The sequence below is a fragment of the Manis pentadactyla genome, chromosome 7 (genome assembly GCF_030020395.1).
Source record: "Manis pentadactyla isolate mManPen7 chromosome 7, mManPen7.hap1, whole genome shotgun sequence".
Classification (NCBI taxonomy): Eukaryota; Metazoa; Chordata; class Mammalia; order Pholidota; family Manidae; genus Manis; species Manis pentadactyla.
This window is the reverse complement of record NC_080025.1, coordinates 108,771,877-108,797,824: the sequence shown is the minus strand read 5'-3', so window position 1 is coordinate 108,797,824 and position 25,948 is coordinate 108,771,877. Positions and strand designations below refer to the sequence as shown.

Here is a 25,948-nt window from a genome sequence, read left to right as displayed (position 1 = left end):
TTTTACATAAAAATGTAAAACTGTTTCCATGGTTATTGATTTTTCTAAGTCCCAGCCCTTGATGGATCAAAAGCAATTTACTAGAGCTAGTCATAATGTAACCTGCTAATGTTAGTTAACATTAACGCAGATATCCAGGACCTTAAGCTCTCAAATATTCATAATGACATTGTCTTAATGCTTACACATTTACTGGCACTGCAATGATAATTACCATGGCAGTGGTAACTACACTGGAGGCAAGGGTCGGTGTGATATGCACCCAGAAGAGAAGGCTGGGGCAGAGCTGCAGGACCTTCAGAGGCTGGCAGCTATATATTTTGACAATGAGGAAAAAATGCATTCGAGGAGCTTCAGTTTTTAAGTATCTCATTATAGTTCGCTAGGGCTGTCTTAACAAAATATCACAGACCAAGTGGCTTAAACAACTGGTTTATCGCCTCAGTATTTTGGAGGCTGGAAGTCTGAGATAAGGGTGTCGGCAGGGTTGGTTCCTCCGCGGTCTCTCTCCTCGGTCTGCAGACGCCTCCTTCTCGGCGTGTCCTCCCTTGGTCTCTCCTCGTCCCTGGTGTGAGCGCTTCCCTGGTGCCTCTCTGTGCATCTGCATTTCCTCTTCCTGTAAGGACGTTAGTCATGTGGGATTAGGGCATGCCCTAAGGGCCTCATTTCAACCTAATCACCTCTTTAAAGGCTCTATCTCCAAATACTGTCACGTTCTGAGGTGGTGAGGGTCAGGGATTCATGAACTTGAGGGCGTACAGGTCAGCCCATTGCATTCATCAAAGGGACACTACTACTTTAGCTTGAAAAGAAAGAGTAAAAATGGACACTTTGTATTTGTCTTGTCCACATTATTACTTTTTATCTGTGCCATTGCCTCACTCTGTCACTCATCTTGAGCTGTAAAGTGGCCTGAAAGAATCAGTGACTCTCAGGCTTGGGGATTGGGGAGAGCAGGTCTGAATTATATCCCCATGTTGCACATGTACAACATGAGAGAATATCAATGCTGAAAGTTCTTTATATGAACCACAGTAATTGAATTCCTTTTTTTTTAAAAGAGCATCATATGCATTATTATTTTAACTATTTTTAACCCTTAAACCATCCTAATTTCTTACCTGCAGCCAGGTTTCAGACTGATAAGCAGAACTCAAGGCGAGACCTTGGGTGAATTCTGGTTTGCATTTGTCTCTTACGCTTTCCCATCACATTCTGTTACTGAGAAGGGATGATGTCTCTCTGGGTCACCTTTGGTGCCCCCATCTCCATTTTACATAAGTTCAAAGTCATGTTGCTTTTGGAGATGGAGGAAGGAGCTGCTCAGCCTCCTGCCTTTCTTCTGCTGGGTCCTGCAACTCATTTTTAAGATGCTACTCGTTTGATGCACAGCTGTTTTTCAGGTCTTTTGATCAGGTAAAAAGAAAAGAGAAAGTCATTTTTCTTGCAAGAAAAGCTGGCTTCTCAATTAAACTTATAGCAAAACTTTAATTAATTAACAGGAAGCCTTTGGAATAGAAACCCTGCAAATTAAATAGATCCTGTAATTTGGAAGGCATTTAGTCATGACTCCTGGGCAGATTTCCAGCTGGGGAAGGCAGAAGTTTCCTAAGCAGGACCCGTGGAAATTTTTGGGAAACAATGAAGCTGGAATGTAGCTGGAATTTTTCTCCTTAGTTTGAGCTATAATGAGATTCAAAGATTACTCACCTGCTTGTCATTACCCAAGGCTGAGCTTTAAAGGCCTCTCTCCAGCTGGTACCAGGAGGGGCCATGGGGCAAAATCAGCAACAAAGGGGCAGTGTAGAGTATCACTTTGGCAGAGCAGTGTTTAAGACCTAAATTTAATTTTGTCATTCTTGTGAAATTTTGAGTTTCCATTCCTAGTTTTAGCTTGAAACATAGGTGTGGAAGCAAATAAGGTTGTGAGGAAACATGTTACCCCAACCTGAGCAAAACAATGGTGTTGAGTAAGGAACTTTAAAGAATGGGCAGTGTTGTTTTTAAAAAAAAGATGGGTATTAAAAGATTTCACAAGGGGTTAATATACCAAATATGTAAAGACCTTGTACAACTCAATAACACGAACCACAAACAATCTGATTAAGAAATTGGCAGAAGGTATAAATAGACATTGTCCCAAAGAAGGGATACAGATAGCCAACAGGCACATGAAAAGATGCTCCATATCACTAATCATCTGGGAAACCCAAACCACAATGGGAAAGCACAATAGCTAGTATCAAAAAGATAAGAAATAACAAGTGTTTGCAAGGATTAGGAGAAGAGGGAACCCTCATGCAGTGTTGGTGGGAATGTACCTAGTGCAGCCACTAAAGAAAACAGTGTGGAAATTCCTCAAAAAATTAAAAATAGAAATACCACACATCCCAGCAATTCCATTTCTGGGTTATCTATCTGGAGAAAACAAGAACACTAATTCAAAAAGATATGTTTGTTGCAGCTTTATCTATAGTAGCCAAGTTATGGAAGCAACCTAAGTGTCCATCCGTGGATGAATGGATAAAGGAGATGTGGTACATATACACAATGGAATACTACTTAACCATAAGGAAGAAGGAAATCTTACAGTTTACAACAACATGGAGGGACCTTGAGGGTATTATTCTAAGTGAAATAAGTCAGACAAAGACAAATACCACATGATTTTACTTTGTATAGAATCCAAAATTCAAAACAAACAAACAAAACAAAATCCAGACTCATGGTTTTAGCTTGAAACACAGGTGTGGAAGCAAATAAGGTTGTGGGGAAACATGTTACCCCAACCTGAGCAAAACAATGGTGTCGAGTAAGGAACTTTAAAGAATGGGCAGTGTTGTTTTTAAAAAAAAGATGGGTATTAAAAGATTTCACAAGGGATTAATATACCAAATATGTAAAGAACTTGTACAACTCAATAACACAAACCACAAACAATCTGATTAAGAAATTGGCAAGAAATCTGATTAATGGATACAGAGAGCAGATTGGAAGTTGCGAGAGGGGAGGGGTGAAATGGAATGAGGGGATTGGGAAGTACAACCTCCCAGGTATTAAATAAATTAGTCATACAGCATGGGGGATATAGACAATAATATTGTATTAACTTTGTATGTAACTAGACTTATAATGATTATCATTTCACAATGTATGCATATGCAAATGTTGAATCACTCTATTGTACACCTGAAACTAATATAATATGGTAGTTCACTTATATTCCAACTAAAAAGAAAGATGTCTCAGAAGTGATATATTTATTTTATTTTAAAGAAAAAAGTCATACCTGCAACTCTAAATCCAAGGAGGTGAATAATACTGCTTTTCTTCGGGTTTTAATAAAACACCATGTTCTTTGTCTCTGCCTCTGTGCACACAGACAATTGGACAGTTTACTCTGTGTTCTTCTACTGCTAAACAGTCAGAAGAACAGGGGGAACATTTCCAAGAATGAAAAAACAGGATCCTTATAGTTCCTTCCCACTTGGCAAGGTGACAGGAAAATGATGCCGCTGGACTATGAGTAAGCCACAGCACCACCCTGGGCAGAAAAGTCAAGACTGAAAGAAGTTAAATTCATGTATTACAAAAAACTCTGTATTTTAAAATTCGCTTTCTCTCTTTAATATAAAAATCATATTTATTGTTTAAAAATAAGTGTAAATAAGCAAAGGAGGAAAATAAGACAATCCACCTTCACAGAGACAAACATTTTAACTGGATGGTATGCATCCTTTTTTTATGTTCTTTTAGATACACATACATAGGCTTTACAAAAGTAGAATTATAATATTTATGCTTTTTGTAGCCTGCTTTTTCTAACAATATTTCCATGTTATTAAATTTTATTCCTGCGTAATTTTTGATGTCTGAATATTATTTCATTATTAAAGCTTTGTTGAGGTATGCTCAATATACAATAAAGTAATTTGAAGGATGTACATAGTACAGTTAACCATAGTACAGTTGGACATTTACATTGTTTCCAGGTTTTTTTTCACAGTTGTGAACATTCTCTAATCAGTTTTTCTTTTAGCAAAATCTTGTGAATATTTAAATTATTTAACTGGAATAAAATCCCTGATTCAGAGGAAAGACACATTTTAAAATTTTAAAACAAGAACAGCCCCACAGCTGGCTGAAATATCCTAATTTACACTTACCATTCATATAGTGGTATGTTGATGTCTAACATCCTGGCTGATAGCGGGCTGAGGTTCCCTTAGGAATTCTAGCTTTCCCAAGGAACAGTGAGGTATCTGAGGAGCTCTCATTAATCTGGGGAATTTACAAGTGCTTTTTAGTTTCTTGGTTGAAGTGATTTCTCCAAAATTTGACCTAGGTAGGAACACTGGAAATAGTCCAACAATTGTTTTAGATATATGTAAATCCTTCAGTAATTACCTTAAAAGCAACCAACATTAATTATATAAATTATTAGCCTCCTCTCCATTCTGTCACACGTATGACACAGATGAGGATTTTGACTATGTGTATGTATGGCTGTATCTGTTTGTGTTTACAGAAATTGTCATTCTTCATTAACATGCAACAATTTCATATTAAACCTTTATTATTCGAATTGTTTTCTCCTGGCCAGAATTAGAGCTGCAGCTGTTTCTTAGGAGATATGAAAACTGAGGTATGACTTGAATTAAGTACACTAAATGAAGGCTTTGATGTTGCCTAGCACCCATATTTGAGAGTGGATGTGTGGGTTTTATTCATTTAACAAAACGTGTATTATCTGAGGGATGAATATTCCTGACACTGTTGTCGGGCAGCTGTGTCTGGGGAGGTCTCTCCCTGTGCACCAGGTGAAACCTCAGCTGGCCAGGGAGGGTACTTGACACTGATGGAGAAAGAATCTTGACCACATCAGATGAGTGTAGATAAGGAAATAGTTCATTGAAGTGAGAGTAGCAGCAAATGGCAGCAGCTGCACAGGCAGCGGAGAGCAAGAAAGAACAGAGGGAGAAAAGGGAAGCTCATTGAACTCCTGCTTGACATAGGGCAGAGCCCTTGCCAACTCCTGAAGCCAGGGTTACCTGGTGTCCAATGTCTGCTTGATCTGCAAGGTGCAGGAATTATATCCCTACCACCCCAGGATTTGGGGAAGTTGCAGAGCACTGGATGGAGTAAGATTATGTTCTGAGAACTTTCCAAAGCAAAGAAAGATTTTCGGGCAGGCTACTAAAAAGCATGATCATACAGCTGCAGTCTTGTGCCAGTCACCCAGATGACAGGAACTTGCAAGCCCAAACCAGAGATGTCAGTAGCCCTTCCCTACATGTCTGAGGTGGAACAGAGAGAGAGAAGACTAGTGCTTAAGTCTAGAAAATAGAATGAAAAGCAAAGTAGCAAAGTAACAAAGACACTTTCCACCGGAAGAGCACAGAGACAAAACACAGTAAGTTGAGCAGGGAGAAGGCTTTAAGGCCAAATACACACTTGAAGAAAGGGGAGTGCGGGCAACCCCAAGAGGAGGCGTGCTTAAGGGCTTAGGATTCTGTCTTTAAAGGCTTTCAAGAATGGGGCAAAGGGTGGGGCGCCAGTGTAGGTTTGATGTGTGGCCTCATGATGTCTATCTCTGGTGAGAGACATTATGTCACCATCCATAGTGTGTACTCTAGATATTCTGTAAGATAAACTTAACACAAAGAATTTCTTGATCCTGTTTTTCTCCAAGATAGTGGTTACCCTCAAGCAGTAGGGACATATCATTTAGGACTGTTTTCCCTGCCTTAGGATAGGTTGTAGTCTGATGACCATAAAATATGTTAGGAATCTTACCTCCTAACTCCCTGCTTTTTAAAAATGGAATCAGCATTAAGATGGAGTCCCTCCTGTTCTTCTTTACTATTTATATCTTGTCATTTTTCATCATAGGCAGGAAAAACTTAATCATGATACTTGTCCCTTGACCATGCCCTATCTCAACACTGTTAGGCACATAGGGGAATGTATGAGTATAAAATACAAAGATGAATATGACAGTTTTGGCTATGCGTGACCCTTTTAAAAACTGTTTCACACATAAGATGAATATCTATTTTGATAGCAATGTTAACTTTCAAGGACATGCATTATCAGCTTTAACTCATGCTCTTGCTTCATAGAATTTGGTGTGTCTTATAAGCCTTGGCTGTTCTGAAAGGCTTAGGCCAGGCCAAATTGATCAGTGACTCACTGTCTCGCAGCTAAGCACGGGTCACACAGTGCATGTCCTGTACTTCACCTTGGACAGAGGCCATAGGGAGGAGCAAGCAGCTCCCCAGTCATAGCCAAAAAGAAGCTCCTCTGTGTGGTCTCTGGGCCCTAGCTGTGAAGGCTGCCTGTCTCCCCATATCCCTCTGCCTGCTTTCCTGGACGGTGCATGCAGCTCAGGGAATTCCAACTGGAACAGCCCTTCTGGGGCCCTGCCATAAATTTGCATCACAAATGCCAAAGGGGTCAACCGTTTTAGGCTTTATCAGGGATTGTGTGACAGAAAATTCCTTAAAGTGGATCCTCCTCCTCCTCACCCCTTCTGGCTTTGTTTCTGTGTCTTTGTCCATGACTCTAGTAATGGAAATGAGAAGGGGCTGTGCAGCCTGTTTAAAAAAGAGATCATCTTCTGCTGGGGAACAGAATGCCATATTTTGGGCTGAGGTGAAAGGCTTCTGGCCACTCTGAAACATCTGCCGTTCCAGAGTCATGTATATGAGTCTTATATGTCAGTGGGTATGTTGAGAGATAGGTAGGTAGACTGGGAACCTCAGGAAAACAGATATCATGACACAAAATGTCCACTTCTGTTATGTTCAATCTAAAGCTAAAATGAGGACGTTGAGAAGTAAGAAACACTGCGATTCAACATGAATCTCTGCACTCTTGTCCAGGAGAACTTTCCAAGGCCAAGGTCGGCTGCAGAAGTGCAACAACTAAAATAACCTAAAGGTGCTTAGGCCAGAAAGCTCTTTTAGGGTGAAAAGTTACAGTGACTGCTTTATATATTGCTTACACACAAAAAAAACACATATTTATTTTGAAGCCATTCTCTTACAAGATAAACAGAGGCATATTAAACATTTTAAGAGTTTACTTGAGCAGCAATCAGAATCAGTCAGTGCCAAACTGGGACCAGGGACTCTTTTCTATGGAAAAGGCTGGAAGCAAAGCGAGGAAATTACTGGGTTGTCTATAACTTGATGCTGGTGGCTGTGATTGCTTGTCCTAGGTTTCAATTTTGTAACCCTAAGACATTTAAAGCCTTATAGTTTGGTTCACTTACATAGGCCACCTGGCATTAAAGCCACCTCAGTCTAATGACCGCTTGTTAATTAATTTAGCCATTCCAAACTCTTTATGGAATCGTTACAAGGTTAAGGTTCCCCAGGAGTCTGAGGTGTGTCCTTTAATACAAAGTTTTAAGTCAAGATAGCACCTGGTGCTCAGTTGTCCTGTTTTTCCTAAGCATAACTTAATGGCTCCTTTCTTTTCATGACTTTGGCATTTTTTAAGACCACAGGCCAGCCATTTTTAGAGTATCCTCCAATCTGGGTTGGTTAAAAAGTAATTTATTAAAGGTAATTTTAAGGAAAAATAAAAGCATGACTCTCACACAGATATAAAAGTGAATATGTATTAAAAGAAATGTATTTTTCTCATTCCTCATTCTCTGATATGAGGGAACCAGGTAGATGTTTTAACAGTTTCAAAGGAAAAGTCAAAAGGGCACCAATTTATATAGAATAAAGAAATGTTGAACTGGACTGCAAATGGAGACAAAACTGATTTTTCACCTGCAGGGAGGAAGTGGATTAAATCACTACCAGACAAACCAAAATATACAAACCCATCAGTTACTTACAACAGGCCTGGGATCTGATAACCCTGAAGAGTATGCTAAAGACAGTGCATAATTTCCCACTGAAACACAGATTTTTTCCCAACACATTTCTTCAACTTTTTCTCATTTTAGACTCATATTACATGTCTTCGGAATATCTCAGAAGCTTGTGCATTTTCACTGCATTCTATTGATGGCACATGGTGTCTCTTCATCTTATTACTTGTGTTCACTTTGACCACTTGATTATGATAACCCCTTCTAGATCTCCACTGTAATGCTTAATCCCCCCTTTGTAATCTGTTAGTAAACAATTTTGGAGTAGTTACACTGTGGAAAATGGAAAATGGTACAAATCAGGCTGGTGTGTTTTCCCCCACAGATTTGGTTCTTCCACAATACAGGCACACCACTCATTCAAATAATGTGGAGTTAATCATTCCTGATTTATTCATTGGGCTATACTCTATCACTATTACTCATTTTGAAGCTCAAGTTGTCCCAGATTTAGCCATGGAAGCCTCTTCAAACTGTCTTCTGTGTCCTTCTGACCTGTTTCCCATTATTCTTTGACCGTTTTGTTACTTTCTGGCTCAATGAGTTGCTCCAGACTTATCTAATTTATCCCTGTCCCAACCTTGGCAGGAGTCATTTCTCCAAAGAGCCTCAGTTCCTTTTAGTGGAGGGGAGGGAGTGTTTGGCTCTTGCAAGAGAAACCAACTTCTGCTCAGGCCTGCTGCCCTGTGGCCACCTACTTCTTACAGCTTTCCCAATGGCTGTTGGAAGCTATTACATTTTTTTCTTTTAAAATGAAAGAAGGAAGCTGTTACTTTTTTTTTTTTTAAGAAAGGAAGGTAAAGCGGGGAGGGAGGAGAGGAGAAAGAGAAAGATCTCTTTATGGACATTTTTAACCCTCCAGTTTTACCAAAAACTAGATCTGATCTTCTCGTGGTCAGTTAGGTTTCTGAAGTGGTTACATTTTATGTGGTTGAAATGTGAAACTTCATTTTTTCTGCATCATCAAATCATTCATCAACCATTTATTGAGTATCTGCTGTGCATGTGCCTGACATTATAATACTGAGTCGCAGTGCCAAGCCCCTGCCTATCAGGGAGCTGGAAGGACAGTGAGATGTCCTAAGTCATTCAGCTGATGTATCTTCTGAGAGTGCAGATGTGGGCACCATGCTCCCTCGGGTCAAGGAAGGGAAATGAGAGGTCAGAGAGGCTTCCCAGATTCCCTTCAATCAGGTGAGTTTGGGGTAGCACTTAGCTAATTGGACAAGTAGGGGAAGAGTATTCAATACAGAAGGAAGAACAGACTTGATGCCAGAGGAACTTGGCAGACTTGAGCAGTGGGAAGGGGTTTGATAGGATTAAAATCACCTGTTGCCTTATCTTCTTGACCCGTTTTTTAAAAAGCATAATTGTCCTTTCTTGCAGACAACATTTATCTATTGCACAACTTTTTTTTCAGGCCACCATCCCAGAGTTCCATGTCTTGTCCAGGACTATTGCAATGTCTCATGACTTCTTCCTTCCAAAGAAGTAATCTTTTTCCTCAAGAAAGAGAAAGTAGAATTAATAGGCAATTTACCCAAGAAAATCAACTATTTCTTCTTTGTTGAGCCTGTACTTAAGAACTGATCTAGTACTTTCTGGCTACACTTTCTTCATTGAAAATATACCCATTCGTATCTCTAGGGTCTTCTCCCCTCATTGAATATACACCCATTCTGATCCAAATGGAGTGTTCTTTTTGCCTTTCCTCATAAGGTTTGTTACAATAGTTTAATCCTTGTGTTTTGATTGTTTCTTATCACTAAAAAATACCAGTCTATTATTTTGAATAATGTTTCAAAGTGAATAAAGTTCCCTTACATCATAGCAGTTAAATTGGTCTTATATCTGATCTGAGCTTTCTTCAAGATAATGTCCATAGTGTAAAAATCATTTGTTTCAAACATGCTTCTCACATGGTTGTTTTTAAATTTTGCAGACGATACCAGAAATTGCAGAAGATCATGAAACCTTGGTAAGAAATTTTGATCAATTGATACAGATGATGCAACACTTCCTTCTTCTCTGAATAATTAAGCCCTGTCTTCTGACTGTGTAACTGTGCATGGAGATATTTTAAGTTAGTGATGTGTGTGTGTTTTTTAAATTTCTGCTTGAAGTTCTTATAATCAAGTTCTTTAAACATCTATTTCCCTTCTTTTTTTGTGGTGAGAGGTATTGTATGTTTGTAACCACCAAATGATCACATCAGAATTGCTACCCTTCTCATGGAGCAAGGCTATGCATAATTTTATGTATTATATTAAAATCTTTCTTTTCTGTGGCCCATGTAATGTTCAAAGTCAGACATCTTTGGTTCTCCTTAATGGCTCAGTAAGGAAAAGATCCACGTTTTAAAAAATATTTTCAGGATTGAAGTGTGGAATGAAAATTATTTACTCTGAATCTGGGAAAGTGCTGGATCACCTATCGACTAAGTGAGCTGCATGATAATAGTAGTTGGAGATCTCAGAACTTGTTTCTTAGCGTTTTCCCTCCTCAGTGTCTTTATTATTCACTAAACAAGGTGAGTCAAACAGAATCTAACAAACTCTTTATTATAGGCTGGATGAATTTCCATTCTGCCAAGTTGTTAAGCAGATAATTTCAGTTTGAGAAAGAAGACTGAACAGCATTTGAAAGTGTGTAACTTCTTTTGAAACCCTTAGAAAAAATGCTTATCACCTTCAGTATATAATGCTGGTCCCATATCATTCATCTTCCCCTACCCATCCCACACAGATAAAGTATTCATTTCAGGAACTCTTCAGTTATTAAATTCTAATAAAGTAGAAAGCAATATTGAGTTTTTAGGTAAGACTTCTTAAATCTTACCTTGATATATATTTTTAATGTAGTGGAAGCACTTAAGGGAAAAGATGGCAGTAGAAGCCATCTTTTATGAGAGTTTATTCTGTCCTGGGCACTGTCTCAATGTTTACACTTATTCTAATTTATGCTTATATATACTACATACAGTCAGTAAGATTAGAATCATTTCCTTGACACAGACATTAAAGTCAGGTGGTAGAGCTGGGATCCATACTGATTTTTTCTCCGACAGCCTCATACAACTTGCTAGCATAGGGGAATTTGGGGCTCTGAAGACAAAATAATTTCTTAAAATTTATCTGTGAATATAGTTTTAAGAATTGTTCTAATCTTTTGGTATGTAGAGATGTTGGAAGTGTGACTACATTGAGCCATGATTTCCACTTATCAACCAGAAATAAAAATCAATCTTCAGGGCTCTACTTCTGGTAATAGCAGAGTAGCTTAATCAGACTAATATGGATAACAATTATAAATCTGGACAAAGTACTATGAACAACACATCTAAAAGTAACTTTAAATGAACTGGGTATACAACCCAAGGCAGACAGAAAGAAGAGAGCAGTCAATCCTCAAGAGAACAAATGGGCCTCAGATGACGTGTGTGTGTTTGTAGCTTGTTGTCTGAGCATACCTGCTCATCCAGATAGCATGATAAGTTATTAAGCTAAGTTACTAAGAGGATGTAGTTTTGGGCTGGCAGAACAGCTAGGTATTTATGGGGGATCCATGAGAGGAGGGAAGTTCAGAGAGTTTGAAACCCTATATCTGCATATAAACTCTGCCCTAATCTCTCATTGATCACTGAAGTGTGAATATGTGTGTGTGTGAACTCCAAGTGAGCTGGTAAAAACTGTAACTGGAAATGCAAAGAATTGAGAAGAGATATAAACTGTCACTCACTGCAGAGTGTAGAGTTTGATTTTTAACCAGATTAACTTCCTGCTATAACAAAAATCAACACTCTTCAGAAGAATAAAACTAAAGTTTGAGCCTTGGCAGTCCCACTCAGTGTTCAGAATACAATACAAAATTACTAGGTATATAGAAACAGGAAAAGATAACCCATGCTTAAAAAAGAATTAAAGCAAGTACCAGAAGTACTGACCCTGAGATGACCTAGATTAGCCGATGAAGATTTTAAAGCAACATTTATAAATATATTAAAAGACTAAAGAAAAGTATTAGGAAAATGAATGCATATTAAAGATGGGGAGTCTCAGCAGAAAAGTGGAAAGCATAAAAAATAATCAATTGGAAATTATAAAACTAAAAGTGTAATAGGTAAAGGAAAAATTCACTGTATGGGAGCTGAAGAGACAATGACCTTGAAGATATATCATTATAAATTATCCACTCTGAAGAATAGATAAAATAGGGAGTAACTGACTTGTGAGATAATAACAGTTGATTTACAATACATTTAATTGGGGTCCCAAAAGGAGAGGAAAGAGAGAATGGAGCAGAAAAATATTTGAGGAAATAATGATAGAAAATTTCCAAAATTTGTTGAAAAACATAAATTTATAGATCTAAGAAGTTCATTGAACCCCAAGTGGGATAAAAAAAAGAAAACTATACCTAGATACATTTTAGTCAAACTTCTGAAATTTGAAGATAAAAAGAGTACCTTGAAGGCAGCCAGAGAAAAGCAACTTTACTACATTAAGAGAATAAAAATAAAAATGAGTGTTGACTTCTCATTTGAAACAGTGGAAGCCAAAAGGCAACATCTTAAAAGTGATGATGTTCTTGTCAATCCAGAATTCTTATCCAGTAAAACTATCTTTTCTATTTAGCAAGGCTTCAGGATACATCAGCATATAAAAGTGATGCATTTTTATGCATTAACAACAAACAACTAGAAAATGAAATTTTAAAATTCCCATTTACAAAGTGTCAAAATCACAAAATTCTTAGGAATAAATTTAATAAGATGTATGCAATACTGTTCACTGAAACATGAACATATTGCTGAAAAAAAATAAACAGACCGAAGTAAGTGGAGAATATATCATTTCATGGATTGGAAGACAAATATCATTCAGTTAGCAATTCTGCCCAAATTAATGTGTAGTTACAATGCAGTGTAGTTCAGAAAGAAATACAAGTCAATCCTAAAACTTAAAGGAGATGCTTAGGACCTAGAATAGCCAAAACCATCTTGAAAAAACAACAAAGATCAACAGAGTTGGAGGATTTTATTAGCTGACTTCAAAGCTTACTATAAAGTCAGTTATTAAGACAGTGCGATACTGGGATAAGGGGATCGACAGAGCAATGGAATGAAATAAGAGTCCAGATTCGATCCACAGTTAAATTTTCAACAAAGGAACCAAAAGAATGCTTGCTGACGTTAAGTCATGCTGAGATTCTGAAGGGTAAGGGAATGTCTAAATGGTGATTTAGGGATCCATATATTCCAATGTATGTAACTTTTACCACAAAAGAAAATGCTTGGGAAAAACTCAAAGGGCAGAGCAGAACTATATTCATTAATTTTGGCAATTAAGGATCTGTTCAGTGTGATATCTTGCTAACTTCAAAAGTGGACTTTATTTTCATCTTCTCTCTTCTCCTCTCCTGGGCATGGCACCCAGTGGAAACATTTGGAAGCACTCTTCTTTTATAAAATTAGCAGCATAAATTAAAATGCTTTGAGATTGGCTGAATTTTGTTGGAATGAAGATGGTCTCTACTGAGTTGATGAGAAACATATATTTGACTCATTCCAGCACACATGGTGTGTTGGCTGTGACATGGCTCTCGACCAGCGTGTGAAGTTTGCAGTCAGCTTAATTTGTGGCAGTCAGTACTGCAAAATCTTTAGCTTAGCACTTTTTAAAAAACAAATAAGGCAAACAAATAAAAAATGGCGTTGATTTCAGAGATAAGGTCTTGGCGCCTGCCTTCCCCCTTAAGAGCCTGAATCACTCTAGGAGTAGAAATAGACATCTGTGGCAGGGTTCCATACAGTTTTTATAGCTGCCCCATTTGAGATGAGGTGATTGAGTCCCTTCATTTGGAATAAAATTTTAGCATGGCCAAACTTTCCTTGCGATTGAGACTATGAAGTTGAATTTTGAAAAAATTCTCTCTTATGGAAACTTAGTGTGCCATCCAACAGCTAGTCATAATGAATTATGTATGTTATATAAGCACTATATATCTATATATGTATCTCTATATAGTATATTATATATATGCATTATGTATATTTTATAATAAAATATGAATAGACCTAACTAATAACCTATCTGTTATAATAATATGTAATATAAATGATTATATAATATATAACATGTCTAATATATGTATTTATAGAATATATAATTATGTATTAAAAATTTAATTAGATGTTTATATAAAATATAAATATAAATTACGTAACACTTATATAAAATGTTATTCAGTGGGCCAAGAGAGTGAGCCTTCCTCTGGGCACCTTGGCAGGTAATGTGGGGAAGCTTCGCTCACTTACACATCATTCACACCGACAGGTGATTGCCAAGCACAGAAAGCCCTATCTGCAGTCTCAGAAATGGTGCTCCACCTCCTGAATAATGTGGAGATTGAAATCCAGGGTCCAAAAGCAGCTTGGAGATTTGGAAGCCAAATGATACTCTTTCTCTTTCTCACCATCTCTTCTCCCAGGTCCTAGCACCCTGCCTGAGGAGCCTGTAGGCAGAGTTCTGGAGCATTTGAGGAGGAGGGACAAGCCGCAGATGTTACTAGCCTCATTTGGGTTATGGGTCCAGGGAGCAGAGAACAGAGTCATTCAGAGAGCTGAAATGTAATTTACCTTTTGCTTTTAAAGCCGTTAATGATGACTAATATCATCTCTATCCCCAGCCTCAATTACCTGCAGGGAAGGTAAAGAGTTTGATTCCACAAGGGTGTGCATCCCTTTGCCACTGCCTTTTGCATGGCTTGTTCTGTAGGGATAATACTGAAGTAGGGTTTTTGTCCTGTATGGAAGCCATGGATGTCAGCCCTCAGTGTCATGTATATGGGAATCTTTTAGCAGTTGAGGTCATTTAGCATGTCAGTATAGGCAATGGCAGCTATTAGTTACCATATACAGTTGTTTTTCCTCTTTGTACACAGTAAAAAATAGCTGATATTGTTTTCCTAATGCTGTAATAAAATAATAAATTAGCTAATATTGTTTACTGCTGATACTAAGCATCATTATACAATAATGTTCTCACAGTAATACTAATTCCTACACAGTCTAGTCTTTAATCTTACTAATTGTTTTTGTTACCTGACTCTTATTTTCCTGATTTTTTTGCAATTTGATATTTGGATTTTCTTGTGATTTATTATCTGTAGGAAGAGTCTTCTAGGACTTTTATTTAGCCTCTCTTGCTACTCTTTTTAACACATTTTTCACCTGTCTTTCTACTTTTTTTGGTTCTCTCCTTCAAATAAGTTTGTTTTCTGGCTTGGAATTTTGTTTTTGGGGCATGATCCTCTGATGCCACCTAGGGGGCACCTGTAAGATTTAGGGTTGCCTGTTTGTGACTCAGAAAAAAGCGTTTAACAAAAATATTTGCTACTTTTCTATCTGACTTGAATGGTTTGGCTTTCCTTGCCATTTTTTTTTTCTGGCCTCAAAGACAGAGAAATTTTGACACAGTTTGAAAATCATGGGCTTCATTTTCCATATTAAAATGTCATTTGTGCATAATGATGATAGCTAATGCTCACGTGTTGCTTTCTGCCTGCTACACACTGTTGGAAGAGCTTTAAGTATGGTAGCTCTCATTTCCCCATCAATTGTCGTCATCCCCATTTTTAATAAATGAAGAATCTGAGGCATAGACTGCGCCAGTAATGTCTACTTCGAGCTGGAGGGGGATCCTCTGCTGCCAGACTCCAGAAACCGCCCACCTAACCATTCCTCTTGCATGCCAGCTCCTCTGATCCCTGACACCTTTGGCCCAGGGGCCTTTCCTGGGGGCCACTTCCTCTTTTGTAGGCTACTTTTCAGTATCACAGCTTCTGAGATGAGGCAGAATTTCTAAGGTTGTTATTAAGGCTGGGTTGGGAACAGTAGGAAGAAGGGAAATTGCAAAGCTGTTTTAAAAAGAATGTGAGCCTGTTTTCTATTCTGTTCTGAAAATAGATGGGAATATTCAATCTAAACATTTTATGAGACTTTATAGTGTACCAGTTGTGGTATATATGAGCCTACAGATGAAAAATCTGTACAACCAACTTCATTTTTTAAAAAAGCAAGCATAAGAACCAGTGTGGTTGCCTGCAGTATAAAAGTATGTTGGGCATAATTCACTGTATTTGAAGAGAGCACCTGAGAGTTTTAAGTTAATATTTATCATGATGATAATTTACAATAGAGGTGATTTTCTGTAAAAGATTCTGAGTGTCTGTTAAAGAGCTGTTCTGAAAGCCTTGGAAACTGGGATATTGTCTGATACGGGTCATGGGTGGAGCTGTTTTGGAAGGATAGTGTGTTAACCTGAGCTTGCCGGGTCTCTGTTTGGACGTGTAACCCACACCTTAGACCCTTCCTGCAGCCTTCAGAGTCACAGCAAGGCTCTGACCAGCAAACAGCATGATTTCCACAGATACTCTGTAAAGCCTGTTAACTAAAGGTAAAATGCTGGCCAGGGTAACATAAAAATGAATACTTACTTACATACATATTTGTATCTATGTTTGTATGTGTGTGTGTATGTGTACTTGCCCAAACACACATATATGCATACTTGCACACACACACACACACACAAAGGTATATATAGGCCACTTGAATCCTCTGAAAAGCACTAATACTCTTAATGTGATTATCTCTAATCTTCCCTGTTGGGTACTCATGGAAAATAAAAGCAGCAAATTGGCCTCTCTTAGTCATTCTCACGTTCATTTGCTGAGAAGTTTTTCTTTAAGCTATCACTTACTGAATGCTTACATGCTACACACTTAGTTAAGTGCACTTTAAGCCACTCTGTGGGTAAATAGGTGCCACTGTCCAGAGTTCCAGCTGAGAAGACAGAGGGTCAGACTGATGAGCGAGCTGCCCAGTACGACACAGCTCATCAGAGTGAGTCCGTGTGAGCCAGGTCTGTCCTGCTGAGGCCCTGGCTGCCCTAAGTGAAGCTGACCTGCCTCTTTCCCATTGACTCACGTTTTCAGGGAGGTTGTCTGTGGCCCAGCTGCTTATCCCAGTGATCTTTTACAATCCTGCCTGTATTCACTGGTCTGAAGCACTGTTGCTCGTGTCCTTCCTCGTGCTGAGCATTTGGATGCATCTCTGTCACATTCACCTTGTGTTTTCCAGCTTTGGAGACATGCTCTCTTTCACCCTGACGGCCTTCGTGGAGCTGATGGACCACGGAATAGTGTCCTGGGATACATTTTCAGTGGCATTCATTAAGAAGGTAATGCAGATTATGCTTCCCTAGGCTTAAATTACTTCCTTCTTTCATAGGTACTTCTCTGTGCTTTGACGATATCTTATAATTGTTACCTTAGTTCTTTGTGTTTAAAAGGTAGGTGTAGTTTTTGATAGTATTATGTGTGGGGGGGGTTCAGGGCACCTAAATTTATTTTGTGAATTTGATGTTTTCTCTCCATCTGGATCATAAGGGCTTCCACATGAGAACCCCTTGTCAAATGCAATCAAGGTGTCATGTTGCTAAAAGCCACAGAGGTGTCTGATGATTCCCTGTATAGGAAGGACTCCTGCCCTCAAGATCTAAATATAGTTCCTGCTGTCCTCCCTCAACCTTCTGCCCTCAACCAGGTATTTGGAAAAAAGGGAAAGAGGCTGAGTGCCAGGGTTGGAAGCAGGGATATAAGAGAAGGGGGTGTGCTTGGGTACACGCCTCTTAGGCAGAGTAAGCCTGCTTATAATCGTGGTGAGATAAATGGCTCTGGGATCAACTGGTTCAATTGGTTCCTCCTTCGTTAGCAGGAAGCTGATAAAGAGGATAAGTGAGGGTAGACCTGGTTGGGGAGAGGGGCAGTAGAGCTCCCACCATTCCTTGCAATTTTGAAATCATGGTAAACCTTTTGTTTCGAAATCATGGTAGACTTAGAGCAAATTTGCAAAAAGCAGTACAGAATGTTTCCATATGCCCTTCATCCAGCTTCTTCTAATGTTCACATATGCATAGTGCAATTATCAAACTAAGAAACGAACAGTGGTGGGGGTGCAGTACTATTACCATTATTGTATTTCACTAGTTTTTCTATTACCGTCCTTACTCTGGGAGCCTGACCCAGGATTCTGTAGTACATTTAGTTGCCATGTCTTGTTAGTGGCTTCCAATCTGATAGTCTCTGATTTTATCTGTCATGACTGACAACTTTGAAGAGTACTGGTCACTTACTTCGTAGAATGTCCCTCAACTTGGGTTTGTTTGATATTTCCTCATGGTTAAATTATGGTTACACATTTTGAGCAAGAATATCAGGGAAGTAGAGATGTGTCCTTTTTTGTCTGTGAAATGGATGTCCACATGTCTTATTAATGGCAATGTTGGCATGAAATTATGTGGGTGAAGTGGTACTGCTGGGTTTCCCCACTGTGAAGTTGATCCTTTTTCTCTTGAAGTTAATCAGTATCTTGGGAGATACTGCCTTGAGATGAAGGCATAGGAGAGCCCCTCGTTTGTGCAGTGAGTGTACTGGGGGCAGAAGCCCTACACACTGAACGCCTACATAATGTTGCATATTTACTTCAGACAAGAGCTGATTGGAAACCCAGGGCCTTCTCGACACACCTCTGAATCCTCTTTCCTTTTGTAAGGGCATAAAGCCAAAGCACATGAGTAATGGGAACCACCTAGAAATCACACGAAAAAGGAGCAGGCCTCTTTTTGCCAATATTTGTCAGTAGTGTGAATTGCTAAAGAGAAAAGAAACGATTGCAGGTGAGAAAGCCAAGGAAAGTGTGATGTTAGGAAGTACTTTCCTGTGGTGATGGTAGGGAAGCTAAGGCTTAACGTATAAATGCAGAGAACAGATTCCTGTGTTCCGTCTTTCTGGGGTAAAAGTTCTTGAAGCAAGTTCAAATCTGAAGATATTGGGTTTTGTGGATTTTTATGCTTAACAAAATTTGAACTCATTCTGGGTTTTTGGCAAGCCTCCATCTCCTACCTATGAATGGCCTTGCTTGTTAGGAGGGCCTCTTTTACTACAAAAGCGATGCTGTTCTGAATGTGAACTCTGTGAAGACGTGTTGTCCCTTCACCCACATTCTCCTTCCCCCCCTCAGCAATCCTTTCCAGAACAGAACAGGTCGTCATGTTGGTCCTGGTCAGGAGGCTTGGGGAGGTCAAGTGAGGTCACAGGGAGTGGGTCAGGGTTCCTCCCCCATCCTTATGTACCTGAACTCTCAAGTGGTGGAAACATGAGCTCCTGCAGACTTGTTGAAGCAGTGTTGCCCCACCCCGTGACCTCCCTGGTGTGGCACTAAGTAGTTTCTTCTGCCCTCCTTTCCCCTGGGAGCTTGTGGATGCCCTGTTCCAGCACTTGGCACATTTCTGTGAATTTGTTGTTTTTGGACCGGCTCCCCCAACAGACCCTGCATCCTAGGAAGGTGGAACCACACTTCCTTCATGGCTTTATCCTCAGGGTCTGGTGCAGAGTAAGACATTAATACATTTCTGTGAAATGAATGAATGAACTTTGAGTTGGAAGCATTTTTTTTTAAAACCCTAGAATTTGAAGAAGAGAAGGAATACAGTGAAACTATATTTAAATTTGTTTCAAGTAAAATTTCAGTTATGAGTGAAAGGAACTGCAACACTATCTTTAAGCGATGTGAGAAGTGGTTAGAGAGAGTGGCAATAATTTAATTTTCGGACTACTTAACAAAACGGTATTCACTCTCTGAAATTAAATAAATAATCGTATTAGATCTAAGGAAGCAAAGACTATCCATCTTGGCAATTTGAATAAAATACTAAATATTTTTCAAAAGGCAGTATGTTTAATATATTCCATGTCCTCATTCCCAGTCATTTTATTTACAACCTTTGTATTGCTACTTAGATCTCAATTCCTTATGTGAATCTGAAAAACAGTCACCAGAAGATGACTTTATAATTGATAGTTTTTGTAAGGTTAACTTTTTTTACTCATTAGCTGGATCAAATTCAGTGCTTTGACAACCCAGGAATTGTATGCAGGCAACTGTCTTTTAAATGGAGCTTTATCTTGACAAAAATCAACTTGGAAATGCTCTGACAAAAGATGCTTATCTCTGGGGTCGAGACTTGGCTTCTTATTAACGCCAAATTCATACCACTTTAGAGAAGTATTTTTTCCCTGCCAGCCTCTGTCTCCTTCTCGAATATCTGTTTTTGTTATACATGGACCTAGTTATTAGTTTATAAACTTTGCCTGTAATAAAAAAACATCATTCATAAACACCTTTAACCTGGAATCCCTCGATGCCAGTTATAGATTACTGCTTTTTAAAGACTTGGCTCCTCAGCCTGAGAATAGGGAAACATGGAGAAGAAAAAAATGAAAAGAAAAAGCCAGAATTTTCTGTCATGTGTTGGTTTCCCCCAGCCAAGTATAACATCAGTACCTTGTCTTGGAAGGAAAGTTTCATACAAATGCTCTCGAAACCTTAGCTCTGCAGGAGGGCCTGGTTCACCCTGCAATGTTCCCAGAGCCGGTACAAACATCCAATCATTTTGGCTTAGAGAACTGCTAATTTTTACCTCTTAAAAACTCAAGAGATTTATGGGTCTCTGCCTCAGTAACTTAAAATACAAGAGGGAAGCTGTAGATTTGCTCTCCCTGGTTCTTTTCAGTTTTGAGAACATAGGAGGATTTTAAGATCTAAGTAATTCTAAGAAGAGTTATGATTTTAATAGTTTGTATCATTGATTCATGCACTGTGATGGCCCTTAGCTTCTTAAAAGTCATCCAAGTATTCCTGTGTTTTATTTATTTTTGTTTTTAAATGAATGGAAGCAGGTGGAGGTAGTATACATAATTATTGCTAACTTCTCTTACCTTCTCTTTGTTCTGATGCAGACCCACTTTCAGGAAGTTGTGCTTGAGCTGCTTAGCTTCTGCTCACCTGTATCAGCCAAAAGTGCAGTAATGGAGCTGAGAAAATTTAAAGGCATAGGAAGTCATTATTGATTTTGGAGAGAACAAGGGAAATTAAAACTTACCCAGACAATCTTTAACCTTCTATAGCTATATTAAGATCTATAGTTTTTAAACTAGACAAGGAAAACAGCATTTGTCTATTCACAAATTTATACATGCTCTAATAAGGAGCCTGTTTACAGCTATTGTGTTTTCTAAGTCAGCCCCAATGTCTTGGTTATTAGGATTCATGAGATGAAAATATTGGATCATTTGAAAGTCTAGTTAAGATCACTGATAAATAAAGGCAAACAATGGAAGTTAGTTTTAAAAAGTGACGATTATCACCTCTAGAACTGAACAGAAGACTCTAATGGGTTGTATGCCTGCTCTCTGCCAGGCAGTACTCAGCTAAAGCTGTTGCACAAAATGCTCATTTTGCAGTCTGCATTAGGATTGCTAACAGGATGGGTTCTATATGTCAAGGAAGAGGGGAAGTAATAGAAAAGACTAACTTCTAAAGAGTACTTTGACTAAGGTAAGGGATTAGCTTCGCAGGAGAGAAATACATAGAAATGGCAAATGGAATAGCAATACATATGTGGGATTCAGATATACCTGAATTAAAGCAAAGACTACAGACTATTTTACAACCACTGAACAAGCCTTTTGGGAGAAGGTGAGAGTTAATTATTTGTAGAGAACTTTAAAGTACATTTTAAAAAGGTGTACTTCATATCAGAAAACATTGAAAGTTCTCATTAAATATTTTGAGAAGGGAAATATTGTCAAAGGATATTTGTGGAAGTGGTGGGTAAATTTATATCAGAGGGAAGTCGTGAATATAGAGGAACGAAATGAGGTGCTGTCCTGCTGACCGAGGAGTGAGCTGGACTGTGGACCGTTCTCGTGCATATACAACTGAATGTGTATCAAAGGAAGACATTGCAAGTGTGTTCACAGAGACAGAGAAAAGGAAACCGGAATTATTAATTACTAATGATTATGGCAAAGCTGGGAAAGGTGATAATTGAGATGAGAGGATTAAGAAATAATGAAATTTCACCTCATTTAATTTTAGGCTCTGTTGGAATATCTCAATGGAGGCAAACCTTTGGATGCCAAGAATAAGCACTTATGTACTTCATAGTGAATGCCTTTTTTATCCATCTGTCTCTGCTAGACTATAAAGTTCTTGAAGTTAAAAATCATGTGGGTCTTGCTCATCTCTTTATCTCTGATTATTAGGACAGGACAAGCCTGTTTTATAGCACATAATACATTACCTGAATGAGTGAAAAGAGGATAAAAGCTGGAGGGTAGGGGAGAAAGTTGGATGTGGGCTCTCAGGTGGAAGATTCTTCATGGAGTCAAAGGTACATCCAAATTTACTGAATGGAGATAAGCTAAAGAATGTGAAGGAAGCAAGAATTGGTGCAGAGAAAATCACAAGTATTATCACTGAACTGAGTTTTCTACAAATTACCAAGAATTGTGTTGGGATAATGAAGAATAGTCGGGGTGGTGTTGGTGGGGAAGTCAAGGAATTTATATTCTATTTAGATGAGATCTAAGTGTTAAACCATGTGCACAGGATAGGGGTAACTGGATTTTTGTCAGAGAAAGATGGCCTTAGAAAAGAAAAGAAGGGTGGCCTTAGCATGGTAGATTTGATAGAGTGGAACAGACTGTGACGGTTAAGGCAAGGACTTGCCAGGGACAGTAAACACGTTGGAGACATTTACTAGCCATGAAAGGATCTAAAGTAGTCTTCTGAGAATCTTAAAATTCTCATATTCTTCCTGTAATTTGTGTTATAAAATACCCTCTTTTTGGAATATAAGAGCATACTGTTACTCTACTTCTTCATGTCATTTATTTCCCACCCCCTGAGATCCAGATGTATCTGGGGGCAGCGAGGGTTTTAGTCCCTGTATCACACCTTCCTGCTTTCCCGAGGGAGTCACTGGTCTAGGAACAGTTGAGATGATAACTGCAAGTTGCCATGGGGCTTTTGCATTTCATCTTGTACAAGGATGGAGAGCGGATGAGGAGAAGCAGTCGATGGGACCATAGAAAGGGAGAAATTAGTGTTGACAGGGGAGAAGCAGAAAGTGTCACCGAACCAAATTATTTAGCTTTTAAGAAAGCAGTCATTATGTTGATATAATAACAGCCTTTTAGTGTGAGTTGTCAACAGACAATAATAACTTTTAATGAAGCTTCTAAAATAAAACCTTTATGGTACCCATGTGTTTGGGTTACTGTGATCCATTATTCTAACCCTTATTTTACTTCCCCCTTACATTGTGATTTATTATGTTTGAGGTCTTAGTGATTAATTCCTTAGAGAATATATTTCAGAGTTTGAACTATTATTTTAACTTTTAGCACTGCTGATTTTAACATTTTCCTGTTTGCTAAATTTGAGATGAGAAGAATTTATTTGACCATAAGAAATTGGAAAAATAGTGGGGTTGGGGGAGCGTTTTGTTGAAGAATGCAAGGAGGGTAGCCAGTGACTGAAAAGTTGCAGTTGAATTGTGTTGACAAGAGTGATTTGTGTGAGTCCCTTAAGAATGTAACAGGATCATAATAAGAACATAAAAATCATGGATCGTGTTGGTGAAGGAGTAGCCAGGGAATGGAAGAGAATGGCTGTTAGTGTATGTTGAAATTACTGTCTCAGGGAAACCCAGTAATCCTAACAATATATGTGTTGAAACCATCTGCCCCAAAGCTGAAACTCAGAAGAATAATCCCAGGGAAACCAGACAGAATAATTCTTTGAAGCCATCTTTTTTTTTTTAATTGCTTTTTAATAAATTATAGGAATATAATATAAATAGTACTCTGTAATAATGTCATAAACAATCAATGTTGACTCCATGCATTTCTTGCTTTTCTACCGTAATTCTAAGAAGTTTTCATCCTCAGTGTCTGGTGTTTCTTAAATGAGCTCCCAATTTACTTGATGTGCCCCCTTCGCTCTCTCTCTGCTCTCTCTCCACAAATAGTCAATTGTTTCCTGCTTGGATTTTTCAGATAGCAAGTTTTGTTAATAAGTCAGCCATAGACATCTCAATCCTGCAGCGGTCCTTGGCCATTTTGGAATCGATGGTGCTCAATAGCCATGACCTCTACCAGAAGGTGGCGCAGGAGATCACCATTGGCCAGCTCATCCCACACCTTCAAGGGTAAGCATGCTGCCCGGCCCCTGCGGGGAGGGAAAATGATTCTGCGCCCTGGGATACATTTTAGGTTGGTTTGATGAAGTACATACAAGAAGAATTTTGACAAGCACACCACGTGCCGCTCTTGTTGTCCACCACACTGAAATGGCACAGGCCTTGTTCCGGGCTCAGCCCCAGGCGCCTTCTCAGCACTCTTCTGGCCCTTAGCAGGCACTTGGTTTTGTTGGTAGGTATAGGGAGTTTTACTCTTAATAAGACACAATGGGACAATTTGTTCTCCTAAGTTCTCAACAGAACCTTTCTGTAGTCATTTAAAAAAGCGTTTTCTGTACTGTAATGAGCATTTTCATAGTTACTAGGGATTTAAAAAATCAGGCTTCTTTCTTAGAGTAAAGGTGGTTACAATGACCTCCTTCTTTTTTATAATACATGTAATTATTGTTCTGGAGGCTCAAGCTGTAACAAGGCCCAAGCAACCAGCTGTCTTTGGGGCTCCACCCTTAGGTAACTGGTGAGGTTGCCTCTGATGATCCTGGGCTGAGAAGGACCCCACTGCACAGGCCACTTCATACATCACAGCATTTGGGGTTGCAGGTGGCAGCCAGCATCCTGGGCTTGCGCATGTGGGACAGGGAGTTTATTGAGGGGATGCGGCGTACTTTATAGGACCTGGGAGTGACTTAGCAGCTAAGCCTTGGGCAGGACAGGCACTGTGGCCTCCTTTGAGGCTTTTCTCTAGTGAAACTGGCTGACAGTGTGACTTGGCTCCCGGTAACTGCTGTCTCTGGCCTTTCAGGTCACATTTGCAAGTTCTCAAAAAGAAACCTGAGTAGTCCATTTGGGTGTGGATACAGGGTGGGGATGTGAGGGAATACTCAGTAGTTCTTAATGACCCCAAATGTTAACTATTGTGTTTATAATATAAACTGTCAAAGTGCGTTGGATGTTCCCTTCAGTTGGTAGGGGGATGTGACTAGAACGTAAAATGTTAAGTCATACAAGCTATGGACTATAGCTTCAGAGAAGATTGACACATGCTCTAAAATCATGGTTTTGTGTGAAACCTTTGGAAAAAATAAACCTTTCACATTTCCCTTTATAGTTTGTTTCTTTTTTCTTCATCTTGAGGACCTATGTGTGCATTCACAGTGTACTTTGTCAAAGTGAAGAGTTTCTCATTTTCCAAGCACTGTGCTAAGGCTTTTTTATACATTACCTCATTTTATCCTAAAAACAACCCCTCAAAATAAGTATGTTCTTACCCAGTGCTAGATATGAGGGAACTGTCTGAGGGTTGCCCCTGACCTTGCCCAAGGCCACACAGCCCCCCCTGTGGCACCCTGGGCTTTGGGTTTTATCCTGCCACAGGCCATGTTCTAAGTAGCTCCTCTCCCCACATTGTGTCTAAATGTCACCCACAGGCTGCTCTTTGCTTGTGTCTGGGTGCTTCTTATTTAGTGCTTACCATGCAGTTTACATTAGATCTTTGCTTCATTTGGAATTTCTGATTTCATTATGATGAACAGGAAATAAGTAAACGTAAAACTGGTTCTTTTGTTATTAAATAGTTTCTACGTGGAATAGATTTTTACAACATGAAATATCATTGCCATGGAGACAAAGCAGTTTCCTTTATAATAAGTCCAGGAATGTATGGACACTCAGGAATACTCCTAGGTACACTTCATGTATCAGAAAATCACACACACATACACACACACACACACACGCACACGTGCGCGCGCACACACACACACACACACGGTGGCTCCTATTGTAAATTCTAATAAAAGAGAAGGGGAGAGAACCAGCCAGCCACCTATACTTCCTGGGTGATCTGCACTGAGCAGTGTATTGTCCGGCTTCCTAGAGTAATATCCCCACAGCTGTCTCCAGCCACTCAATGGTTGAAATGCATTCTCATTGCCAACTGCAATTCTTT

General features: G+C 39.1%; 1 protein-coding gene across 8 annotated transcripts in view; it reads left to right on the top strand.

The window, feature by feature from the left end:
- The window catches only part of ELMO1 (engulfment and cell motility 1), a 507,053-nt gene that overhangs the window by 158,426 nt on the left and 322,679 nt on the right, over positions 1 to 25,948 (top strand). For all 8 annotated transcript variants that reach the window (XM_036897341.2, XM_036897344.2, XM_036897340.2 and 5 more), the window contains 3 exons: positions 9,834 to 9,869; positions 17,034 to 17,133; positions 23,858 to 24,009. In XM_036897341.2, the coding sequence (XP_036753236.1) occupies positions 9,834 to 9,869; positions 17,034 to 17,133; positions 23,858 to 24,009 (288 nt within the window). The remainder of the gene's footprint in view (positions 1 to 9,833; positions 9,870 to 17,033; positions 17,134 to 23,857; positions 24,010 to 25,948) is intronic.